Raw genomic sequence first — 22,080 nt, forward strand, 5'->3', positions numbered from 1 at the left:
GACCATGTATACTGTCCTGGACAGACAGTCAGATTTTCTTGCTTATATTCAGTCATGCTAGGAAACATTATTATCTGATTTTGCTGTTGTTATTAAAGCAAAAATGGGGACACCTTATACCAATACATTCTCAAATTCACAATTTTTCAATATTCAGATTGTAACACTGATCACCATAACTATGTGTTATTTCTAATGAAAAATAATTGTATTAAGTTAGGGGGAAAAAAGCAAAATATAAGAACATATAGTGGTCTATTCACTATTTACTATAGTGGTCTCTGCCTTTTGAACCCACCTGAATTCTGTACCAAATGTCTGGTAGCCAGTACATTTTTTTGATGTTTCAAAACATGACTAGTATAATAAAAAAACTGGCTGCCTTTCAGTTTTTTTATTTGTCATCAGATTAAGCCAGTGTTATTGATGTTGACAGTTGAATGTTTGTTGTTGTTGCAGGAGAAGTATCAGAGCAGTGTGCTGGCTAATGCTCGCTCATGGGGAGTCAAGGTCTACAGTGTAGATGGTATCCTTTCATGTAACTGCTGCCAGTGAGCACTTGACAATATGTATATCAGTCACACAAGCTGCTTTTAGGCCATGTTCACACACAGCAGCAGAATACGGATGTCAGTCTTGTATTTGAGTCCTTAATACGGTTATGGGAGTAACAACCACATTCTATAACCAAACTCGCACGCATACTCACAACCGCATTCTTGGAAAACTCTCACTGAGTGAACGCAACCGGACTGGACTTAATTGTTGTTTGTTACATCATACAGTGTTAGAGAGCTACTCTGCGCTGCACAAACGCTTTTTTTTTAAAGAATTGACTATTTATGTTTCATGAACAAAGTCAAATGGTTTGAGAAGTATCAGCAATTTCAATATTCAGGTGTACTATTCTTTTCTTGACCCTGTGGCAACTGGAAAGCTTTCCATATGAAGTGTTGCATAAAGGGTATCACAATTGCCAATTGTTTTAGATAATCTTCAGTCAGAGGTCTGTCACATACTATTTAACTCTTTCCCCGCCATTGACAGAAATGTCCGGCTTTCCTTGTTTTCACTGTTATACGGTAGGGGGCGGCTCTTTTAGGCCTCTTTTAAAAGAGTACTGAATCTCCTGATCAAAAGACATGTGAAGTGGCAGCAGAAATGAGCGGTATCACATGTAAGCAGACACATATATAAAATAACGCAATCATCAATATTAAACAGCATATAAATCAAAACTGCCTAATGTTACTGAATGAAATGACGAACCAGGAGGATCGGAACTGGATGTAGTCTTTCACAAAAACACAATTTTCTCAGCTTTTTGCTTAAAATTTAGCTCTTTTAAATGAAACATACCCACATTTAAGTGTTGATAAAAAAAGGAATGCATGAAGCTAGAATAATAAATATATATATAATTTTTTTTTTTTTTTTTTTTTTTTTTTAAGCAGAGGGTCTGTTGTTTCTTTTGATATATTGCATATTCATAAAACAAAATATTCTGGCAACTTTTTTCAAAAGCACTGGCGGTGAAAGAGTTAAAGGGGAATGTCATGAGGAATTACATTTTCCAATTCAAAAGTTTACATCCCTTGCTTTTAATGTAGTTCGTTTCCTTATTAAGCCTCGGTGTGTTAGCCAATGAGAACAGGGGGCATTTAAATATCAGTGCTAATGAATGGTCTTCTTACAAGAAATCAACACTAGAGATCACTATATATACAATTTGATTTTAAAGTTCAGTGAATGTGATATACTAATATGCACTCATAGGACTATGTTGTGGACCTCCATTATTAAATAAGCTATGATATGAGTTTGAAGCACATTATTTTCTTATGACTGTACTTTCTGTTTTTTTCTTTAACCTAAATGACAGAATTTCTAAAGTTTATCAATCATCTAAATCAGAAAATGAGGACAGCTAAGGTAATGTACTGTTCTTCATTTATTGTTTACTGTCAAACATGAGTTCCTTATTCGCACAAACTGATTTCACACACTTTCTTTCCAAACAGAAAAAAATCAGCAAACTTACAGCTCCTCATGTTAAAGGTTCGTAAACTACATAAACATGTCCTTGTTGTTGTAATTGTTCTAAAGTAAATATAAGACTAGCTTTAATATTTTTTGCACACCTCTATACCTGAGAAACCTGAGTGTAGAGGTGGCATATGCTGTGGAGTGATAATACTGAGTGTCTTCACACAGCCGGAGCCTTGAAGGGTCCTTATCTGAAAGTGGAAGACTTCAGTCGGTGAGTTTTAGGCCTCAGTCTTATTCTCTTAACCCTATTTTCAATTTAGATGGTATTTTATACTTGTATATTGTACCTAATTAAATGTTGTTGTTGTTGTTGTTTTCAAATGTTAACTGAAATATTACTGAGGTTGTTTCAGCCTCTTGTACTGTGATCAAATAATGAGTCAAGATGATGTCAGTCATGGCTTATATCACTTTTGGTTCTTTCAAGACTGTGGAAATGGGATCTCAAGTCCTGTATATTAAATTGTGTGTACAGTGTTTTTTTTGTAGATCATACAGTGTTTTTAATAGATCATACTGAAAACTGCAGAAATATTGTGAGTAGTAATATGTTATTCCAATCACAGCCAGTGTCTCTTTAATTAAATTGGTAGGTTGTCTGTTGTCAAACTTTATTTTAATTAGATTATTTTTATATATATTTATAATCAGTCAAAATCCTAACAACTGTCTGTTTTTAATATACACAGTTAGATATATTTGATTGTTTGCATTGTGAAACTTTTTTTTGGTCCTCGTGAAGCCCCATTAACAAGACTAATGTTTCAGCTCAGGTCACTGCAGTTTTAGTAAAGTTAATTATCAAAATGCACGGCGCATCCAAAGGGCCACCCTGAGGCCAGTCTGAAAGGTATCTCTTCCCTCCCCTGCAGAGGATCTGTGTGCACAGGGCACCTCTTGGCTAATGAAAAGATCTATTGTGTTTAGCGCTGCTGCTGCTGTTGTAGACGTTGATCCTATATATACTAGATCCTGATGCATATGGGTGATTAAGCCCATATTATGCATTATACATTATACTGTACATATTACATAAACATAAAGACTACAAGAAATACTACAATGACATATAAATAGTCAGATGAAGTAGCATGTCATTGTCTTCAGCAAAAAAAAACACCAAGAAATTTTCATTATTTGGCTGCATGCCAGATTTTGTCAAACACGTTTAGGGAACCCTTTACAATAAAGTTTTGTATGTTTACATTATTTACTTAATTGCAATAACTAAAACATGATTTATACTTTTCAACATTCACATGCTGACAAAAAGTTATCAAAAGATTGAATCATTTTGCAGATGTGGGCCCATATATTTTTGGATGTGTCAAGTTGCCAAGTTTGCCAAGTTATTAAACTCAAAACACAATAGTTTCACATGGCATTGTTTATTGGAGGCTCAAGTTTGATCATGACAGCAACACTGATGAATCAGGCTGGTTTACAGGTGCAAACACAATATCCTTCACCCTGGCTCTTACAAAGTTTGTGAAGAATGCAGTAGGTCATTACAATTGTGTACAATATCTTCAATATTACAATCACTGTGTTTCTGTGAGCATCACAATCTTACCTTATGGATGCTAAAACCATTCATTTGCTAGTTTTGTGGTTTATTGCAAGGATTTATTTTGGGATGCACGGATACTATTGGTATCAGGCCCGATGCTGCACTTGTGGTCTTGTACTCATTAAAATGCTCCAATACCAACCAACAACTGATTCCACACAGCGTGTACATTACAGTGCTTGTGACAAAGAAACACCGACAACAGAACAAACAGAGAGAATATTAAACAAATGAAATATTCACGCTATAGCTGCTATAATGCTATAAGTGACACAGCGGCACAGACGCCCGAGCTTGTCGATCGCATCCCTTTTTCACAGACATCGCTGGAAAGTTTGCAGTTCGGTCGGATATGGCAATAGCAAAGACAGTAAAACGTGGAGCATATGCTAACAATAACTTAACGGAAAAGAGATAGAGAGCGAGAGAGAACTTCTGTTGCATGTTCTTGATTGTTAATCACTCACTCAGCACACGCGTGTCAATTGGATTAAAACTAAATCTTATGTGCAAGTAAAAACATGAACTGTTACATGATTTATGTATGATGAGTGGTTCCTTACATTATCACAGGAAGGAGGTACAGTAATCACATGACTGTTTTCAATACTTTTTCTGTGCGCAAACATCTGAAGAGCGTGCCCAAAAAGCAGTCTCTCAGATGGCACGCATATAATGTCTGCATCCACGCACCTTGTGAGCTGGTGTAGTCGTGCCAGTCCTAACCTTGCTTGAACGGACAAACTCACACAGAATTATGTCAAAATGCCTTTATAGGCATTAGGCAAGTATTGGCACAACTGGGTCAGTAGAAACAAGTTATCATTGAGCCCTGCTGGAGAGGCTCTAAATATTATCTGTGATAATAATATGAACAGTGAAAGTAACAGTAGCTCCTACGATACATTTTAACAGGCATAATTAGGAATGAAAAATAACTGAAGGAAATATCTATTTCCTAAGCCAACTAATTTGGTTCATATTCTTTTGGTTTCTCTGCCCAATATTTGTAAAAATTAAAAATGCAATGAAAATACAGGCATCAGTACTCTGTATCGGCAAGTACTAAAAATTAAAGGATCGTCATCGTATCGGACTTGTTCTGGAAATAGTGGTATCGGTGCATCCCTACTAGTTAGTCTACACATCTTCCCCAAGTTAAGAAGGATAAAGAAAAACACAATCTTCCATGCAGTGGTCTGTTGTTTTTTGTTTCAAGATGAGTTGCTCAACTGTTGGCAGATTAAACTCAACTCACAGTTATAATTCGTCATATGATTATGTCAGCTAATTGAAATATTAAAGGCTGAGCCTGAAAGCTTAAAAATGTTGTCTTTGGAGGCTGTATCCAAAGGTAGGAAGGCATCAAGGGATGTCTGAATCCAATAGTTAGCTTCACTACCTGTTTCCTGCGATGCCTTCATCTGATAGATTTTTTGAAGGCAGTATAGATGTATCCTTCACTATCTTTGATAGCCTGTGTGTTGCATTCCGTGACAGCTGATGTGACATGAAAGTTGTGGTTGGTGGCCAGTTTGTGTGTAAATGTACATTTTTGACTAACGTTTTCTACTTTTTATGAAATTTCTACCCAGAAAGTACTACTGAAGTAATTAAAAAGTCGCTTAGTTATTACCAAAGCTCTCTATTTAGTTGTAGATCATTAAACCGTTACACTGCATCAGAAGTCTGTCCGAAATCAAGTCAAGTTACCATTATTTATATAGCGCTTTTTACAATACAGATTGTTTCTGAAGCAGTTTTATAGTGACAACAGGAAAATAATGCAAAATAGTTTGTTTCTGCTGTACAGCAGATCTAGAAGAAAATAGTGTCATTCATTGTCCAGCTTAAGTAGGTTCAGTGTTGATTATTTCTGTTGTAAAAAGTTATTAATTTAGTTTATTTATCTCTACAGCCGATCTGGAGAAAACAGTAATGCCATCATCCAGCTCAGTTCAGTTCTCATAAAATGCTGTCAATGTAGGCAGATAAATAATATTGTTGAATATTAAGTGACCCCAACTAAGCAAGCCAAAGGTGACGAAATCAGGCAACGAATAAGCCAGCGAGACAGCAAGTCAGCTGGCTAAGCTTTTGGACTAAACCAATGTTCTTGCTCCCCTGTCTCCTCAATGAAAAAAACAATGTTAGAATTTGATCAGAAAGCCTACAGTTCCACAATAGATTGGTTTTAGTTTAGTTCCCCAATTGTATGGAAAATGCTTGTTGCTTATAGTCTACTTAAAGGAATAGTTCACTTAAAAAATTAAATTCTGTCATTTGCTCACCCTCAAGTTGTTTCAAACCTGTATGAGTTCTTTCTTCTGCTAAACACAAAAGAAATTTTGAAGAATGTCAGTAACCAAACAGTTAATGGACCCCATTGTCTTCTATAGTATTTTTTTTCCTACTATGGAAGTCATTGGGGTCCATCAACTGTCTGGTTACCGACATTCTTCAAAATATCTTCTTTTGTGTTCAGCAGAAGAAATAAATTCATAAAGATTTGAAACAACTTGAGGGTGAGTAAAGGATGACAGAATTCAAATTTGTAAGTGAAACATTTAATAAATGTGGATGCAGCATATTAGAGTCAACAGCATGTTAGAATAGCTTGAAATGTTCTTTATCGTCACATGCTAAATCTCAACTCAAAATTACTGCCCGTTTGGTACGTAACTGACAATTTAGTCATAACTTTGTCAGCTGCATAAAAAATATAGATTGGTCTAATTTAAATGTGAAAAGACCAATTACCCCTTTACTTGTCAGACTAGTTCTTAATATACTGGCTTTATGAAACTGGTCTTTTTTTTAAAAAGCATGCAAAATTATAGTTATGCATGGTTTTCATATTACTCATAGTTCTTATAACATTTACATTTATGCATTTTGGCAGACGCTTTTATCCAAAGCGACTTACAATGCATTTCTAGGTATACATTTTACGTTCTTATCAGTTCTTGCTTTCCTTGGTAATCAAACCCATGACCTTGGCGTTGCAAGGGCCAACGCTCTACTGTTTGAGCTACAGGAAAGCTCAACAACTTTTGTAGTTATTAGAATAATTACAATTATACATAGAATATTTTTAATTAATTTGAAAATGAAATGAAGACGAAAGTTGACTAAAAGTGAAATTTTTTCACCAGTTACTGCAGGTTACGTGTTTTCAATACAAATATATACATTTTAATGTATCCATTTGTCATCTACCTAATACTTTGCAATTTAAATGTTATGTTGTTGTTTCTTAAATTTTCAAAAACAAAAATCTGAGATATGAAGATGGGTAGACTTGGTGTCCTCTAGATAGAAAATGAGATGACTTGTTCAAAGAAGCTTGTCATTTTATTTAATCTATGATTTTGGTTTTATAAACAGGAAGTTCAGACCATTCTATGCACAGACTCTGAGTTTCCCAATGATGATTTACTCAGGCAAATATAGCCCTTTTGAGCCCCTCATTCCTCGTCAGTTTGGTAGAAGCAAGGAGGAAGATCCCAGCAAGGTCAATTTCAGGTATGTTCTTTGCCTTTTGAGAAGTTGGTAATCAAATCTACATTGTCACTTAAATCTGTAAAGGTATTTTTTTTTTTTTTTTTTTTTTTTTTTTTTTTTTTACTTAGGAAGAAGGAAGAACCCACTAGCAGCTGCCATAAGTTGCAGACTGTGCCACTTACAGCAAGCGCCACACCCAAAGGCCCAACTAAGAAAAGTTCAGGCTATTGCGAGTGCTGCCACATGCCATACAAAGACCAGTATGAGGTGAGTTAATTCGGTATTTTGTTTGCAAAAATTGTGATACCAAAAACATTTTGCAAGACGCTTTAATATCAATTAGGGTTGTCACTAATCCTTGATAAATTTCTCGATATAATCCTCTATTTCAATTTGCCCATGTCGAGAAACTGGGAAAATACCGGAAGTGGCACATTCCACGGATGAGAATCCATGAACCTCATCATTAGACGTGCGTCTCAGAGCGGCTCCGTTCACAGTTAATGGTGCTCCACGTGCACTGTTATTTTCATGCGTGGAGCGCATCTCAAACTCCATCTCTGCATATGCTCCGAATTTGGGTTGCATATAAGTTATAACGTTAATATATGAACGCGATGTGCTCCATTTCATCAGATTTGTAAGATAAATAATTTATAAACCTACGCAAACACAGGTGAATACATCAATATGTTTCTAAATATGCATCCTGTTCACCGCAATTTAAAAAAATAAAGTTTAAACCCTGTGCTGAGTTTGATGTCCACATATTCTTGTTCAAGAAAATAAGTAGACAAATATTAAAGATTACGAAAACATTTTAATTAAATATTGTTTGGCCAATATTAAACACTGATTTGATCTGCTTTAAAGTGTAACCACATCAGGCCACTGGCACCCTTTGCAAGCATTTCTTATGTACATTATGTATTATATGTATTTTTTTTGCAGTGTTGTTCTATAAAACCATATGACTACTTGCTCTTAATACTTAATTTGAACCAAATAGTATTCCCTTGTTGTTATATATGTATTTTAAGTCATTTTAAAGTCTTTTTAATTACTATTTTAATTAGTTACCACCAAAAAAATATCAGATTACTCAATTAGTCATCAAAATAATCGATGATTACTCTATTACCAAAATAATCGTTAGTGACAGCCTTAATATCAATTACCAGGAGGCACTGAAATTCATATCCAAACTTGCCTATGATCTAATGGTGCAACGGATCTGAAAAATTCACGGTTTGGATCATGTATGTTTTTTGCGTCACGGATCGGATAATTTTTCGGATCAGAAAGAAAAAAGTTAATTCATTACTTAAAGCTCACTTTGGGTATGTCGATACTACAGCAAAAACTGCTAGCCTATCTAATAAAGTTCAAACATTATTAAAGACAAGTGAACATTCAGTAATAAAATAACAAATACACACATTACAAGCATAAATGAATACTATATAACAAAGTTACAAAGTCTAACAGTACTATTCAGTAGAGTTGGGCGGTATCCAAATTTTGATACCGTCAAACCTCCTCCCTATTTTACTGCGGTATATGGTATTACCGTGATTAATTAAAAATTATGACACAAGGCTCAGACAGCGTCACCAAACTGTTGGCTTGTGCCTAAACCGTTCAGAAACTGAAATTAACAACTTTTATTAGCAACAAATAGAAGCTTATAAAAAAGTGCAAATACAACAGTCAAACAGAATTAAATTAACATAAACATCCAGAACTGTTTTTGCGCACACAAATCAATTAAATTAAATAACACAGCCCGAACAACTTTTAACCCTCTACTGCATAGCGTTGCCCTCAGGCAACGGAAAGTTTTCTTAAGCCCTGTGTTCAGTACATTTTTCTTTAAATGATTGCAACCAATTAAAATGTTTGAAAAAGTATCAAAGAACAGTCCAATAAGGTTTGGAAGTCACTATCAAGCACAATTTGAAGGCGGGACGTCCTTTTCTGACACATGGTCACAGGAGCACATGGTGTGAGATGAAAGCAAGATTATTTGCTTTAGTAATCATATTTAAAATGACATGAACTGTACATAAAAAATATGTGTGTGTGTATGAAGGTGTAGAGAAGCCTTTTGGCAGGTTTTGTGAATTTTTTTTTATTTTGCATGTTCACAAATTCAGTTTTTCTTTTTGTTGCCTCAGGGCAACGTTATGCAATAAGGGGTACTTTTCAAGGATGTCTTGGACAATACCTCACAATGGCAAATAATGTGTTACAAGTAGGGAAGATGTAGGGTTCCTGGGTGCACAGGAACGACCAAAGTCACCAAAGTGACACTAATGTGCAGCATCCACAGTCATTTTAGAACAGAAAGGGGCCATCTACAAACTGTTCCCACAAAGTTGGGAGCATGAAATTGTCCAAATTGTCTTGGTATGCTAAAGCATTAGGAGTTCCTTTCACTGGACCTAAGGGGCAAAGCCCAACCCCTGAAAAACAACCCCACACCATAATCCCCCCTCCACCAAACAACCCCACACCATAATCCCCTCTCCACCAAACAACCCCACACCATAATCCCCCCTCTACAAAACTTTACACTTGGCACAATGCAGTCAGGCAAGTACCGTTTTCCTGCCAAACCCAGACTCGTCCATTGGATTGCCAGTCAGAGAAGCATGATTGGTCACTCCAGAGTCCAGTGGCGGCGTGCTTTACACCACTGCATCCCACACTTTACATTGCACTTGGTGATGTAAGGCTTGGAAGCAGCTGCTCAGCCATGGAAACCCATTCCATGAAGCTCTCTACAAAGTTTGGAGGTCTGTAGCTATTGACTCTGCAGAAAGTTGGCGACTTCTGTGCGCCTCAGCATGTACTGACCCCACTCTGTGGCCTAGTTGCTGTTGTTCCCAATTGCTTCCACTTTGTTATAATACCACTAACAGTTGACCGTGGAATATTTTGTAGTGAGGAAATATCACGAATGGACTTATTGCACAGGTGGCAACCTATCACCGCGCTTGAATTGACTGAGCTCCTGAGAGTGTTTGTTGAAGCATCTGTATGCCTAGGTTCTTGATTTTAAACAACTGTGGCCATGGAAGTGATTGGAACACCTGAATTCAATGATTTGTAGGGGTCCCAATACTTTTGTCATTATACAGTAGTGTATATGGGGTTGATTAGGATACATGAAGTACATGATATGACATGACGCACTACATGATACAAACCTATGTCTGTATCAAATCAAGTATATTGATGTGTTTCAAGTGTTTTTCCCTTTTTACTTAAATGATTTCTTGACATTTTTTTATTATTTTTTTATTTTTGTATTGCTCTCTGAGAATTGTATAATGATCATTTTCTCTATGATTCTTTACCATTGTTGCATAACGTTGCCCTCAGGCAACAAAAAAATATTTTGGGTTGGGGGGGTTGGGGGAGGGACATTTTTCAATAAATCAATAAAATGTTCCCAAATGAGCCAGGAAATGATGTGAAATAATTTTTATCATGTGTCATCAAAATTCATGCAGTAGAGGGTTAATAACAACAAAGAGCAGCTTATAAAAAAGTGCAAATAGACCCACAACAGTCAACCAGAGTTTAATTAACATACCGTTTTTTCATAGTTTGGCTGGTCCTGCGACTTATAGTCAGGTGCGACTTATATATCAAAATTAATTCATACTGACTGACATGAACCAAGAGAAAACATTACCGTCTACAGCCGCGAGAGTACAGATGCTGCTCCAAGCCTATAGGCCTACCCCTGAAAAAAAATTACTGAAAACAACTGAAAAACTGTGAACTGAAACATTAACCTAAATACAATTGAGAAAGCCTGAACATTAACAAAATGCCCCCAAAAAGAAAAAAAATCTCCATGTTTTAGGTGCTGATGCGATGGTGACGTGTTCATGTAACGGTGGTGCTGCCAATAAAGCACCTATAGCTGTCACAAAGAACCGTCAAAAGTAATGATTATGAATATGTCAAATATAGCAAGGAGACATATTAATTGTTTACTAATAAACAAGTGCTTTCTGTGTCAGAACAATGAACTGAACAATGAAACACAACTGTGTCATTTATGAAACGAGCTCCAGGTTCACGCGCCGGCGCCTCCGTGTCCTGATTATCTATTTTCTACTATATTCTTATTTATTAAATCCAGGCAATTGGTTGATGAAACATTGATTTAAATTAAGATACAATTAATACAAAACAAAATTAAATTTAAAGACAGGCTTTGTGCTTTCTGCTTGAGGTCTCTGTGAAAGTTTTAAAGCAGTCTTTTAGTGCCGCTTTCAGAGTGGTCACGTCCGTAACGGAGAACTGCCCCATCCGTAACATTATTTTTTTTTTTTTTGCGAAATAAATTTCTAAATAAATGTGACTTATAGTCCAGTGCGACTTGTATATGTTTTTTGTCCTCTTCATGACGCATTGTTTGACTGATGCGACTCCGGAGCGACGTATAGTCCGGAAAATATGGTAAACATCGATATTCTAACAATTATTGCAAATCAATAGGCCTAAATTAAAACACAGTCCAGTCTTCTTTCCAATATTGTTTTTAACAAAAACCAAAAAAAATACCTGAATCAATTAAATAAAAAATACACACACACAGTGCGAATAGGAACTGTGCGGCAAGTGGCAACAAATCTAGTCAAGATTTTTCGCCAGAAAAACCAGCATGTTTACTTTGTCCGGCTTTAACAGGGCAGGGCCGTGAAATATTAAATAATATATAATATTTAATCCTTGTCTCCTATATTAAGTGCATTGCTTTTTTTTATGACGGTATTGAAACAGATATCTTTGCTATTTTTAAGACCCTGCGGTATACCAGATTACCGTATTACCGCCCAAGCCTACTATTCAGGTACATAAATTAATAAGGCCTAAATGTAAAATAACACTATTTGTTTACTGTAGTTGTTGACAGTTGTTGAAGCTGTATTTTGTTGTTTTATTAACATTAATGATATAGACAGCAGCAGGAATATTAGGATGTTGTCACTTCAAGACTGAATGCACAAACTGAAAATCCTGACACGCAGTTTCTTTCTTAACTGTTCAATTAATCCGCAAATCGTATGCATGCTGAACTATGGGGCCTGGTCTGTACGGATCACGGGTCAACTGCGATCCGTTGCACCCCTACTAAGATCTCATTTGATAGACATCAAATTCTTTTTCTTTCTTTTTTTTTTAGCACTTGCAATCTGAGAAGCATCGTTCTTTCATTCAAAATGACAGTAACTATGCTGTAGTGGACCAACTAACTGCTGGCATGAATGCTAGCTTTGTTTGTAATTCAAATCAAGAAGTGGATCCAACTCTAATCAAGTAAGGGCCTATTTTACAAAAGCTTTCTTTGATTGGAAGCAGTTCATGTGATTGACTTTCACTGTTGCCATGTTGACAGTACAACACTGAATGTTTCTCTGTTTTAACTCTGTTTACTCTTTTTCTTCAGGTCATCAGCAGACTTCTCTCCATTACATTTGAATCATTTAACTGAGATTCAGAATACTGTCAGTGAGGATGAAACATTTCTGCAGACTCCACTGGTTGAAGACTGTGGTCATGTACTGCCAATTACTGACATATTTTCTTCAGCTTTAGACAACAGAGAAAACTTTCCTGAACCTAGCCACAGTCCATCTGGTCAACAAAATGCGACCTCACATCTTGATAGAATTCAAAATAACTGCCCTGATCCTCTTGATCATGACAAATTAGGCCTTTACATCAGCTGCACCACAAAGGTTCAAGACTTTCAATCTGGTGTTCTCTGCATGGATATAGTCCCACATCAGTTTTTCTCAGAATCCCAGTCTATAGAGAAGAAACTCAAAAGCCTCTCTTCTGTCACACCCTCAGAAACTCAGTCTAAAATGCTCATCCTAAGCTCCTCCAGAGATGACAAAATCCCATGCACCATCTCTGTTGATGAATATGTTCCTGAAACTCAGGATCAATGTGAAAGTGGTCATGGTCGACTTGCATTGCATATGTCAGAGAGTCTTACAGGCGCTGTTCTAAACACAGTCTGCTCACAAAATCAAAAACAGACCTGGAACCAAGGTTCAAAAATGTGGTCAAACAGCCCTAAAATGCTACTCCACGGAAGGGAAGATTCTGAAAGTTGTGGCCAGTTTGTGATGGAAAATAGAAAGTTGTCTTCAACAAAACAATCGCTAAAATTGGCCCAAGATATTGTTGGGTCTCCAGAGTTTGGCATCCCTTACTTTTCATTTCCCCATTTACTACCATTTCCACATTTGTCAGATTACCAATATTCTTTAGTAAACTTTAAAAAGCGCTGCAGGTCCTTCACTCCAAGTCCAAAACTTGCAAAGAGAAGAAAGATTAGTCAAAGCGAAAAGCCAAAGCTATCCTGGAATTGCAGTGCTCCTAGGATAAGACGGTACTCATCTGTACTTTCCACCATTTCTTGTTTACCAGTCCCCAAGGTGGGTTTTGCAACAAAGATTAATAATCGAACTGGAGGTTCCTTACCGGAAAGCCATGAATCATCACTGAAAGAATCTTCTTTTGCAAAGCAGATCCCAACGCAGCCTTCCCTAAAATATTTTACACCTCCCAATACCCACTATTTGCTTCAAGTTGACCAACAGGACAATGACGCAAGTCAAACTTGTGTCCATGTTGAGCAGTCACATGAATTGTTTCCAATCAAAGATCCAGTGGAATCCCGAGTAACCACTTACTCATCTGATTTGGACCCTCCTCAGTTGGTTCCATTTTTCCATGAAGACCATCGACTCCAGTGCCCTCAATATCATGATCCTCCAGAATTGTTTCCCGAAGATACCTCCCATACATCAGTCAGTAAAGCCTCAAACAGCTCATTCCAGTCACACTCCGGAGCCTCTGTTTGCATTGAATCGGCTCTGCTCCCTAACCTTACGTGGTCCACGGCCTCCTCAGAATCAGATTGGGACTCTGGACTCTTGTCATGGATTGCGACTGCTGTTCCTCTTCAGGCTAAAGGGGGGCATGATGACCTGGGTCAGTTACTACAAAAACCACACACTGCCATGCAGGATGGAAGCTATACATCACGGTTGTGCTCCATACTGCAACCCTCTTGATTCACAATTATAGGAATAATGTTGCCACAATACACGCAATAGGACAATTGCGACTGATGAATTCAATCCTAAATCGGTCGATTCCTTCACTCTCCATTCTCATTAGTGACTCATTTTCTCTCATTTTCACTTATACAACTAAATTAAGATTACAGTCACCATAAGTTGAGAAATAAGACTTATTGACTGAATTGTTGTGAAAAGCTTTGTATTTTATGTAGAACATTTATTTATAGAGGTGGGCTTCTGTACACCTTTTTGCAGCGAATGTGTAAATAATCCCAGCGTTTTCCACATATGTTCTATTTGATAAAGATTGTAGTGATAATGAATCAGTCATGTCTTACATCAATATTTATACATATTGTCAAGCAAATCAGACATTCGATTTCAGTGTTGTACGTTTGTCTACTAGTATGCGATATCTCACCACAACCAAGCAAACATAGTATTAATCAACAGTTGACAAGTGTTTCATGCTCTCCTCTTCGAGTGACCTCCATGACGTCTCTTTTGGCTCTCTCTTTCCCTCGGTTTTGACCATGACTTTTCAGCAGCAATATCCGGGAACATGTGCTGGTATTGAGACTTTAATGAGGCTTTGCTGGAGAGGGCATTATCCAATTAGTTTAAGTGCTGTGCCTGGCCTCTCTCCAGTTTAGAGGCAGTGTTGATGGTAGAACAATGCTGTGGTGGATTTTGAAGAACATGCAGGGTAGAATACACTGTGAAGGCAGAAATGTCCTGTGGTTTCATGAAGGTCTTTGAGGTATTTTGAGGTCATTTCTATCAAATCTTTCCGATTTCCTGCAAATGTGCTTTAAAAGGTTTAGTGGTATGGCTTGTACAATGGACAATGTTTTAATTATTTGATGCTGATTAATGTTTAATGTCATCTATTAGTGACAGAACTATGTGCATTCATATTATTAGTTCTGAAAGGAGTATGTGGAGCATGTACCTCTGCTGTCTCTGTAGCATGACCAAAATCTTGAACTTGTATGATTTTCCATAAACACTGGAAATTAGCTTTATAAAGAAGGCCTATGGGCAATTATACATGTTTTAAGACCAATTCCTGAATAAATTTAGAGTTCTACAATATATATTTTTTATTATTATATAATTTTTACTGTATTATGTACAGTTCTATATTAAAAGCTGTTTACTTCAAGAAGATGCTAATTTACTACTATTGAGTTTCATGCATTCTTATTAAAATCAGACAAAATGGTCAGTTTGTGTGCTTATTTATGTAAAACATTGACTTGTGTTGAATGATGTTATCTCCTAATGTTTGCTAGTCTTTAGTTTCAGGTAGATGTGTTTGTTTATTACAGGGAGTTTTTTATGAATGGGTCTGTTATGTTGAAGGAGCTATAGGGCAATGACAAGTGTTTTGATTATTATTATTTACACATTAATCATTTCTTCTGTAATTTATGTAATTATTGAAATAAATAATCTGTAGAATAGATATGTTTTTAGTATTTCTATTATGGATAATCAGTCAATGCTTAGTAATGCTGTAGTGACTCACAGGTACCATGGGAGGGCATGTTGCCATGTGTTTTTATAATCATGTATTGTGGTAATAACAAGGATCTTTAAAGTTAATTTGATTGCCATGTAATTCAACCATTCCTATGCTATAAGAGATAATGTATTCCACAATGAAGTGTACTTGACCTGACCTTTCATTTCCAATGTGACATAGGAACATTAGGAACTTAAAAGTTTATTTTTATTTTTCTTGACTCAATGTTTGACTCAGGTGTTTTCGCACAACTGAATTAGAAATTGTTTTTTGATGTCTTAAGAAAACTGGATACCAATTATGCATATTGAAATGTCGTCCATACATAATTTTTATTTAATAATAAAAAAGTATAGGCAACATGCAGTGTATTGTGTGCAGTTAGCAGCATACAATTGTTCCATTCAGCCATAGTTCTAGATAAAAATGTGTATTCTACAATGGTAAATTCCTTGCCCATCAGATCTGTCTTTCCTATGTTCCCTAAATAGTGTGCCATGTGCTGTTCACTATATAGTCTATGAATGATTTATTGTGTTGGAGATGGGAACGGTTTTTAAAGTAACTAAGGGTTAGTACAGATCGATTTAGTCCTCAGGCATGAGAGATATTGCTGAGGACGAGAATATTTGATATGCTTTTATCTCTCAGATGACGTGATCTCTCACTCACACATCGAACTTGCACTTGACAGAACTTTAATATAGGCCTATATGCTATAGCCTATTAGTTAGGCTATCTATCTATCTATATCTCTCTCTCTCTCTCTCTCTCTATATATATATATGTATACACAGTGTATATAACAATAAAATATTTCGTATTATATAATTATATATGTGATATGCATTTATTGCCGAGTTTTACGTTTATTTTGCATTGTAATATTTTATATTTTTTTAACATAATACTTGTTAAGTGGAATCTGATGTTGCATGTGAGTGCGGTGTGAAGTGAAGGGGAGGAGAGGAGAGTGGGAGGAGGTGCGGATGGGAGTCCCGCAGAAGGAGCGTTTCAATCCCAACATGAATTCCGCCCGCAATCTCTGACCGACAAAAGCGGACATCACGGACACTTTCTAAACTCTGTCCCGTCAGCGTCGTCTTGTTTTTCACGGATGCCCTTAACGTCTTCCTCGTGACTTGTTGTGCAGAACGGGATGAGGCGGTAAATGTCGCGTTTCGAATCTTTTCGCTCCGGTTGAATCCGCAGGAGTATGTGATCATGTTGGCGACGCGCTGCCTCCTGTGGGCTGCGGTTACCGCGCGACTCGCCGTGACAGGTGAGCGACGGACGCCGCGTTGGGAGCGGATTCGTGATATTAGTATAAGCTCCATCGGTGTAGCTATTTATGTATAATGTGCGCCAACAGGTGCAACGAATTCTTCATTTCACGGATGGCCCCGTTTTCTATCACGGGCATGGCTGTGAATTTTCAGTGTCGCGTCAGAATACGCAAATGATGCCGCAGGCTAGATAAAGTGTAGTGGCTGTAAACGCATTAGAATTGCTAATACATCGAATCATTGCTTTAACGGTTGTCGTGCAGATTTTTTTATGAATGTGTCCTATATTGAAAGGCTGGGGCAGCAGCATCAAACGGGACGGAGCGGAACGGGGACGCGAGCAGAACGCGTTTGCGGAGGAGCGCACGAAGCCTCAGCGCCTGCTGCAGCGAACTGACGCGGAGGAGGAGCTGCCGCACGGGCACTTGGGTACCCTAGTAAAGAGTGATGCTGATGGAGCGCATGTAAGTAACTCTCCACCAATACATAAAAAATAAAAACCGACCCCATTTACGTTCTTAATGCTCATGTTGTCGTATTGTTTACGGTCCACGTGGCTCTCGTTATTCCAGTGAAAAACAAGCATCTAGTTTCTTCCTAAACTTTAACCAAAATATAGCCTTATAGCTTGTTTCTGAAATTACTTATTTGTCTGATTTCACCAAACCCTCTTATTTTTCATCCCCTTCCTTCCATCCACCTGCCCCGTCCTAATTTGCGCATTGCACACACGTTCTTTCTCATTTTGAGACATATTAAAATACTCTTTCATGTTTTATTGTTTTTTAAAGAGGCCATGAATTGAAAATTCTAGTTTTGTGGCTTTTGTGTGTGCGTGTCAATGAAATATTTTGCTCAATTTGATTATGTGTCTGGCTGCCAATAACAGAGTAGTATTCTCAGCTCTTTGCTCATCTCTCCATCTGGGCCTGCTGCACCAGATGCAATCCAAAGATGTACAAAAATCTCAGAATCTTCCAAATACCATGGCATCTAATCTCTAATACTCATAATGATTGACTGATATGTTTTTTTTTTAAAGCGATTGACCCCTAAATCAATGAATTTGACTCCCAATATCATGAAAATGCACTTATGGCCTTGATAAAAAAAAATACAAAAAAAACATTCTTAGCAAACTCCATAGAGCAGAGAGAGAATTGGCATCAAGCCCTTTTCAGAGAGGTAAAGTGCACATTAAAGGTTATACTTGTAAATGTATACTTTAATGTAATATTGACTTCTTGCTGTAGAGGAGAGTGGAATGTAAACAGCTGGGGGAAGAGTAAACGGGCCTGTCTCAGTGCAGGTATTGACTGAATAATGAAGGGTTGGTTCACCCAAATTTTTTATCATTTACCTCATCTTTGAAACACAGATGAAGATAATTTAATGAAACCTGAGAGATTTCTGTCCCCATATTGAAATCATGTAACCAAAACTTTGCAGATTCAAAACATTTATAAAAACACTCTTAACATAATCCATGTGAATCAAGTAGTCTTCTGAAGGAAACTCAACAGTACTTGCTTGACACGTGAAAACAAACCATATTGGTTCTTGTTAGGCATCAAGCAAGCATGTTTGGAGCTTCCGTTTACCATATTTGTTGTCTTCTATGTTTTTGAGTCAATCAATGGTTATATGTGAATAATAAGAGCCTAAATTAAATCTGTTCATCATATAAAGCGATCGTGTTAATACCAGTACATTACATGCAGTTTTTTTCATCCACCAACAAAAAATAGTTTCAAAAGAAGGCAGAGCATCATCTTATGGATCATACAAAACAGTACAAAAGAGGCAACCACCTGACACTGAATGCTGGCGCCAGACTAGTTTAAACTTCAATAAACCCATTTTATTGATTAGCCCACCTACCAACGATTGTTTGAAGAGTTCCACCGTGGTTTTCCAGCTCGGCTCCTCATTCTCAATTTCCTTCTCCTCACTCACTGGTGAAAACACTCACATACTCTGGTCCAGAATGACACAAACAGAATAAAATGAAGTGATACAAACAGTGAAACAGTGTGAAGTCCCAGTGCTGTTGGACTGGTCATATCAGTACACGCTGCCTGGCCAATCAAATTAGAGGACTGAAACTTTTTATTCAAACCTTTCAGCATTCAAAGAAATACTGTGTTGTACCCTTAAAGGGACAACCCTATACATAAAGCCCCTAAAAGTTTCATATTAGTACCTTAGAGTAGTAATATATAACCTACTATGAACCTTTTAGGGGTAAAGATGTTCCTTAAGTTTATTTTTACTGTTTGCATTCAATTTTCTGTGAATCCACTAAAATCACCATAAACCTCTTGTCTCATAGCATTTTGAATAGTGATTAGATTTCAGATTCATGATTTTTGAACTGATAAGTGGTTCTGGTGCGGCCATCTTGATTTTTGGAGGTTGATTCATGATTGAGGGAGATTCTTTTTTTTTTTTTTCTGTTATTGATTATTGCTGTTATGATTTTTGCTGTTGTTTGTACTGATATTACTGATTTAATATTGCTGATATTATTGATTATTGGTATAATGCATCTATTACAGACTTACTATGCAAATTTAGTATGCAACAGGACCCGGGTTCAAATCCTTCTTTAACATATTTAATTAGAGGTTCAAGCACGTAGCGCTGAAACACTATTGTAATTGTTAGAATTTCCAAGGATCAGCATTCTTCCCTAAAAGTGATTGGGCAAACAAAACCGTAAGTCACAGAGACTTGAAACTTTGAGGGATGGTAGTACCCACCCTGTCTACAACGTCACCAAAGCTCGTCCCAATCGGCCTGATGTTAGTGCTACAGCAATCAAATTTATGTAATGGCTTATAACTCCTAAACTGTTTGTTGCAGGCTCAAGTTTCTTGTATAGTTGGAATCTTTGGCTCAAGACAAACAAGACACATACCTTGGATTTGAACACCACAAATCCACCACATTTTTGTGTATTTTGGATTTTTTCGAAAAAAGTTTAGAAAAAACTTTTGCGAACTAGCCCAAGGTGGGGACAGCTATAGCTGCGTAACAGTAAGTCCGATTGATTTGAAAACTGGCATGTGGTTTCTTTGTCCACGGTGCCACGATTGTCTATGAGGACTTTCGTGTATCTCGAAAAACATGGCCGCCGTCGGCCAATGAAATTTGAGCGACTGTCAGACGAGGTTAACGGAGGCCATCACTGGGCCTGTTTGAGGCCCTAGAGGCCTATGAGAAATTAGAAAGAAATCGGCCACCGGGGGCGCCTTCGCATTTTGTATATCACAAGATCTTTTTGCACATGCCCACAACATTCATACCATATAGAACTCCTCATTCTGAGCAACTTTGTCTCTAGGACCACCGCTGTCAGTCGAATCGTTCGTTAAATATTGGACATTATTTCAAAATCCTCACATCACCTTCCATAAACTAGAAACTAGGTTTTTGGCTCAACCTCGATAACTGTTAAAAAGTTTTAAAACATACAGTATATTTCCTTAGTATATTTTGGCTTTTCCATCTATGATCTAGGTGGTTACAGGCTTGCTAAATAAAACATTATACATTTTTTTGCATGTGCTTAAAGCGCCTGAACCCCGTTCATTGGTGCTTGCAGCAATATTTATATATTTTAATTATAAACCAAGCAAAATTTCAACTGCATGGATCCTGTGTATTATATACAGTGAAGAATGGATTTAAACCATCAGCTCTGTACAAGCACCTTATCTCTGTGTTTGGAAGCGTATGAAAACAGTTCTCTACAGAATATCCAAAGAAAACGCCATGTTCCTGTGTTTAACCATTCAATCTGCCAAGCAAATGGCATTTTCACATATGGATAAATAATAAATATCTTGTTAAATGCTAAAACTCTTCAGTGGTCTTATATTGACAAATGAATATTTTGTAAAATTTTGGAGAGATGTGCCCAACCACAAAAACAAATAAATAAATAGCTAATTTTGACAAAAAGCAATGAATTTGAACAAAAAAATTATCAAAGGGAACTGCTAGGAACTTGCTGGGAATAGTTTTTCTCTGTGGAAGCAAAGAGTTTATTGGAAGTGAGCTAATAAAATATATAAAACACAAATCAATATTTTGTGCCCAAATAGCTGTGCTATCGCTTTACAATGGGGTCCTGAGCATTTATTTGCTTTAACATATGGTTTTGTTTTACCTTCCCTGGCTGCATTTGATCTGACCTTGTGTACAGTGTGAGACTTAAGTTTTTGAATGATTTATTTAGTAAAATAAATGAGTGTGGATGCACTCCCCGCTTTCTTGCATTCAGATAGGTATTCGTTTTCATGCCTTAGACTGCAAGTATTGCAAGGTGATCACATTTCACACCCACACCGTTTCGTCTCCTGTAACCATGGGTGCAATATATACCACCTGTCTGTCAAAGGCCATTTTATATCCTCATAACCTTGAGCTGTCTCACCTGACACTGGTGCAGAGCACACGCCAACCCTACGTGACCGTCCTTCAGGCGCTGGACCCAATGACTTCTGTCTGAATCTGTCCTGTGACACCTGATCTCCATTGACCTTTCTCATTCTCATAAAGGCAAAAAAGTCTAAGTAGTCATGACTTGATTTTTAATCAGGAATTTGATTGGCTGGTGAAATGTGTTCTCTATATGACAAGTATTTGGAGCGGAAGGGGTTTATGATATCTGTTTGAAATGTTTCAGAGGGAGAGCATTTAAAAGATTTGAAGAAAGATTTGTTGGTTGAAAGCCGGTTAACTTGCTGGAGGTCGCCGAGTGTATACTCTGTTGGTTTCTTGGAGGCATTCTTGTTTTGCTGTAGTATCCAGTTGTATCACGGGGCTGCATCACACACCAGCAGAATGATCTCTGTCACTATAGAAATCGGAGACTCGCTGCAAATCGCTAAAATCTTATGAAGCATCTGAACTGAATTTAATCCTAAGAAGTTGTTTATATACACAGCTCTATAGAGCTGGTAAGTCCCGCCCCTTCCGCAAAACCCCGCTGGACCTCAAAGTTGAAAAACCGTC

General features: G+C 37.2%; 2 protein-coding genes across 2 annotated transcripts in view; both read left to right on the plus strand.

The window, feature by feature from the left end:
- dbf4b (DBF4B-CDC7 kinase regulatory subunit) overlaps positions 1–15,706 on the plus strand; it is a 35,527-nt gene extending 19,821 nt beyond the window's left edge. The window contains exons 5-12 of the mRNA XM_081392673.1: positions 460–526; positions 1,883–1,932; positions 2,022–2,058; positions 2,215–2,260; positions 7,007–7,144; positions 7,252–7,390; positions 12,330–12,463; positions 12,594–15,706. Coding sequence (XP_081248799.1) covers positions 460–526; positions 1,883–1,932; positions 2,022–2,058; positions 2,215–2,260; positions 7,007–7,144; positions 7,252–7,390; positions 12,330–12,463; positions 12,594–14,235 — 2,253 coding nt within the window. The 3' untranslated portion in view covers positions 14,236–15,706. The remainder of the gene's footprint in view (positions 1–459; positions 527–1,882; positions 1,933–2,021; positions 2,059–2,214; positions 2,261–7,006; positions 7,145–7,251; positions 7,391–12,329; positions 12,464–12,593) is intronic.
- Positions 15,707–16,749: 1,043 nt separating this feature from the next.
- Positions 16,750–22,080, plus strand: part of adam11 (ADAM metallopeptidase domain 11) — a 47,366-nt gene continuing 42,035 nt past the window's right edge. The window contains exons 1-2 of the mRNA XM_081392909.1: positions 16,750–17,054; positions 17,353–17,522. Coding sequence (XP_081249035.1) covers positions 16,997–17,054; positions 17,353–17,522 — 228 coding nt within the window. The 5' untranslated portion in view covers positions 16,750–16,996. The remainder of the gene's footprint in view (positions 17,055–17,352; positions 17,523–22,080) is intronic.

This window comes from Scardinius erythrophthalmus (assembly GCF_964197995.2).
Source record: "Scardinius erythrophthalmus genome assembly, chromosome: 18".
NCBI lineage: Eukaryota > Metazoa > Chordata > Actinopteri > Cypriniformes > Leuciscidae > Scardinius > Scardinius erythrophthalmus.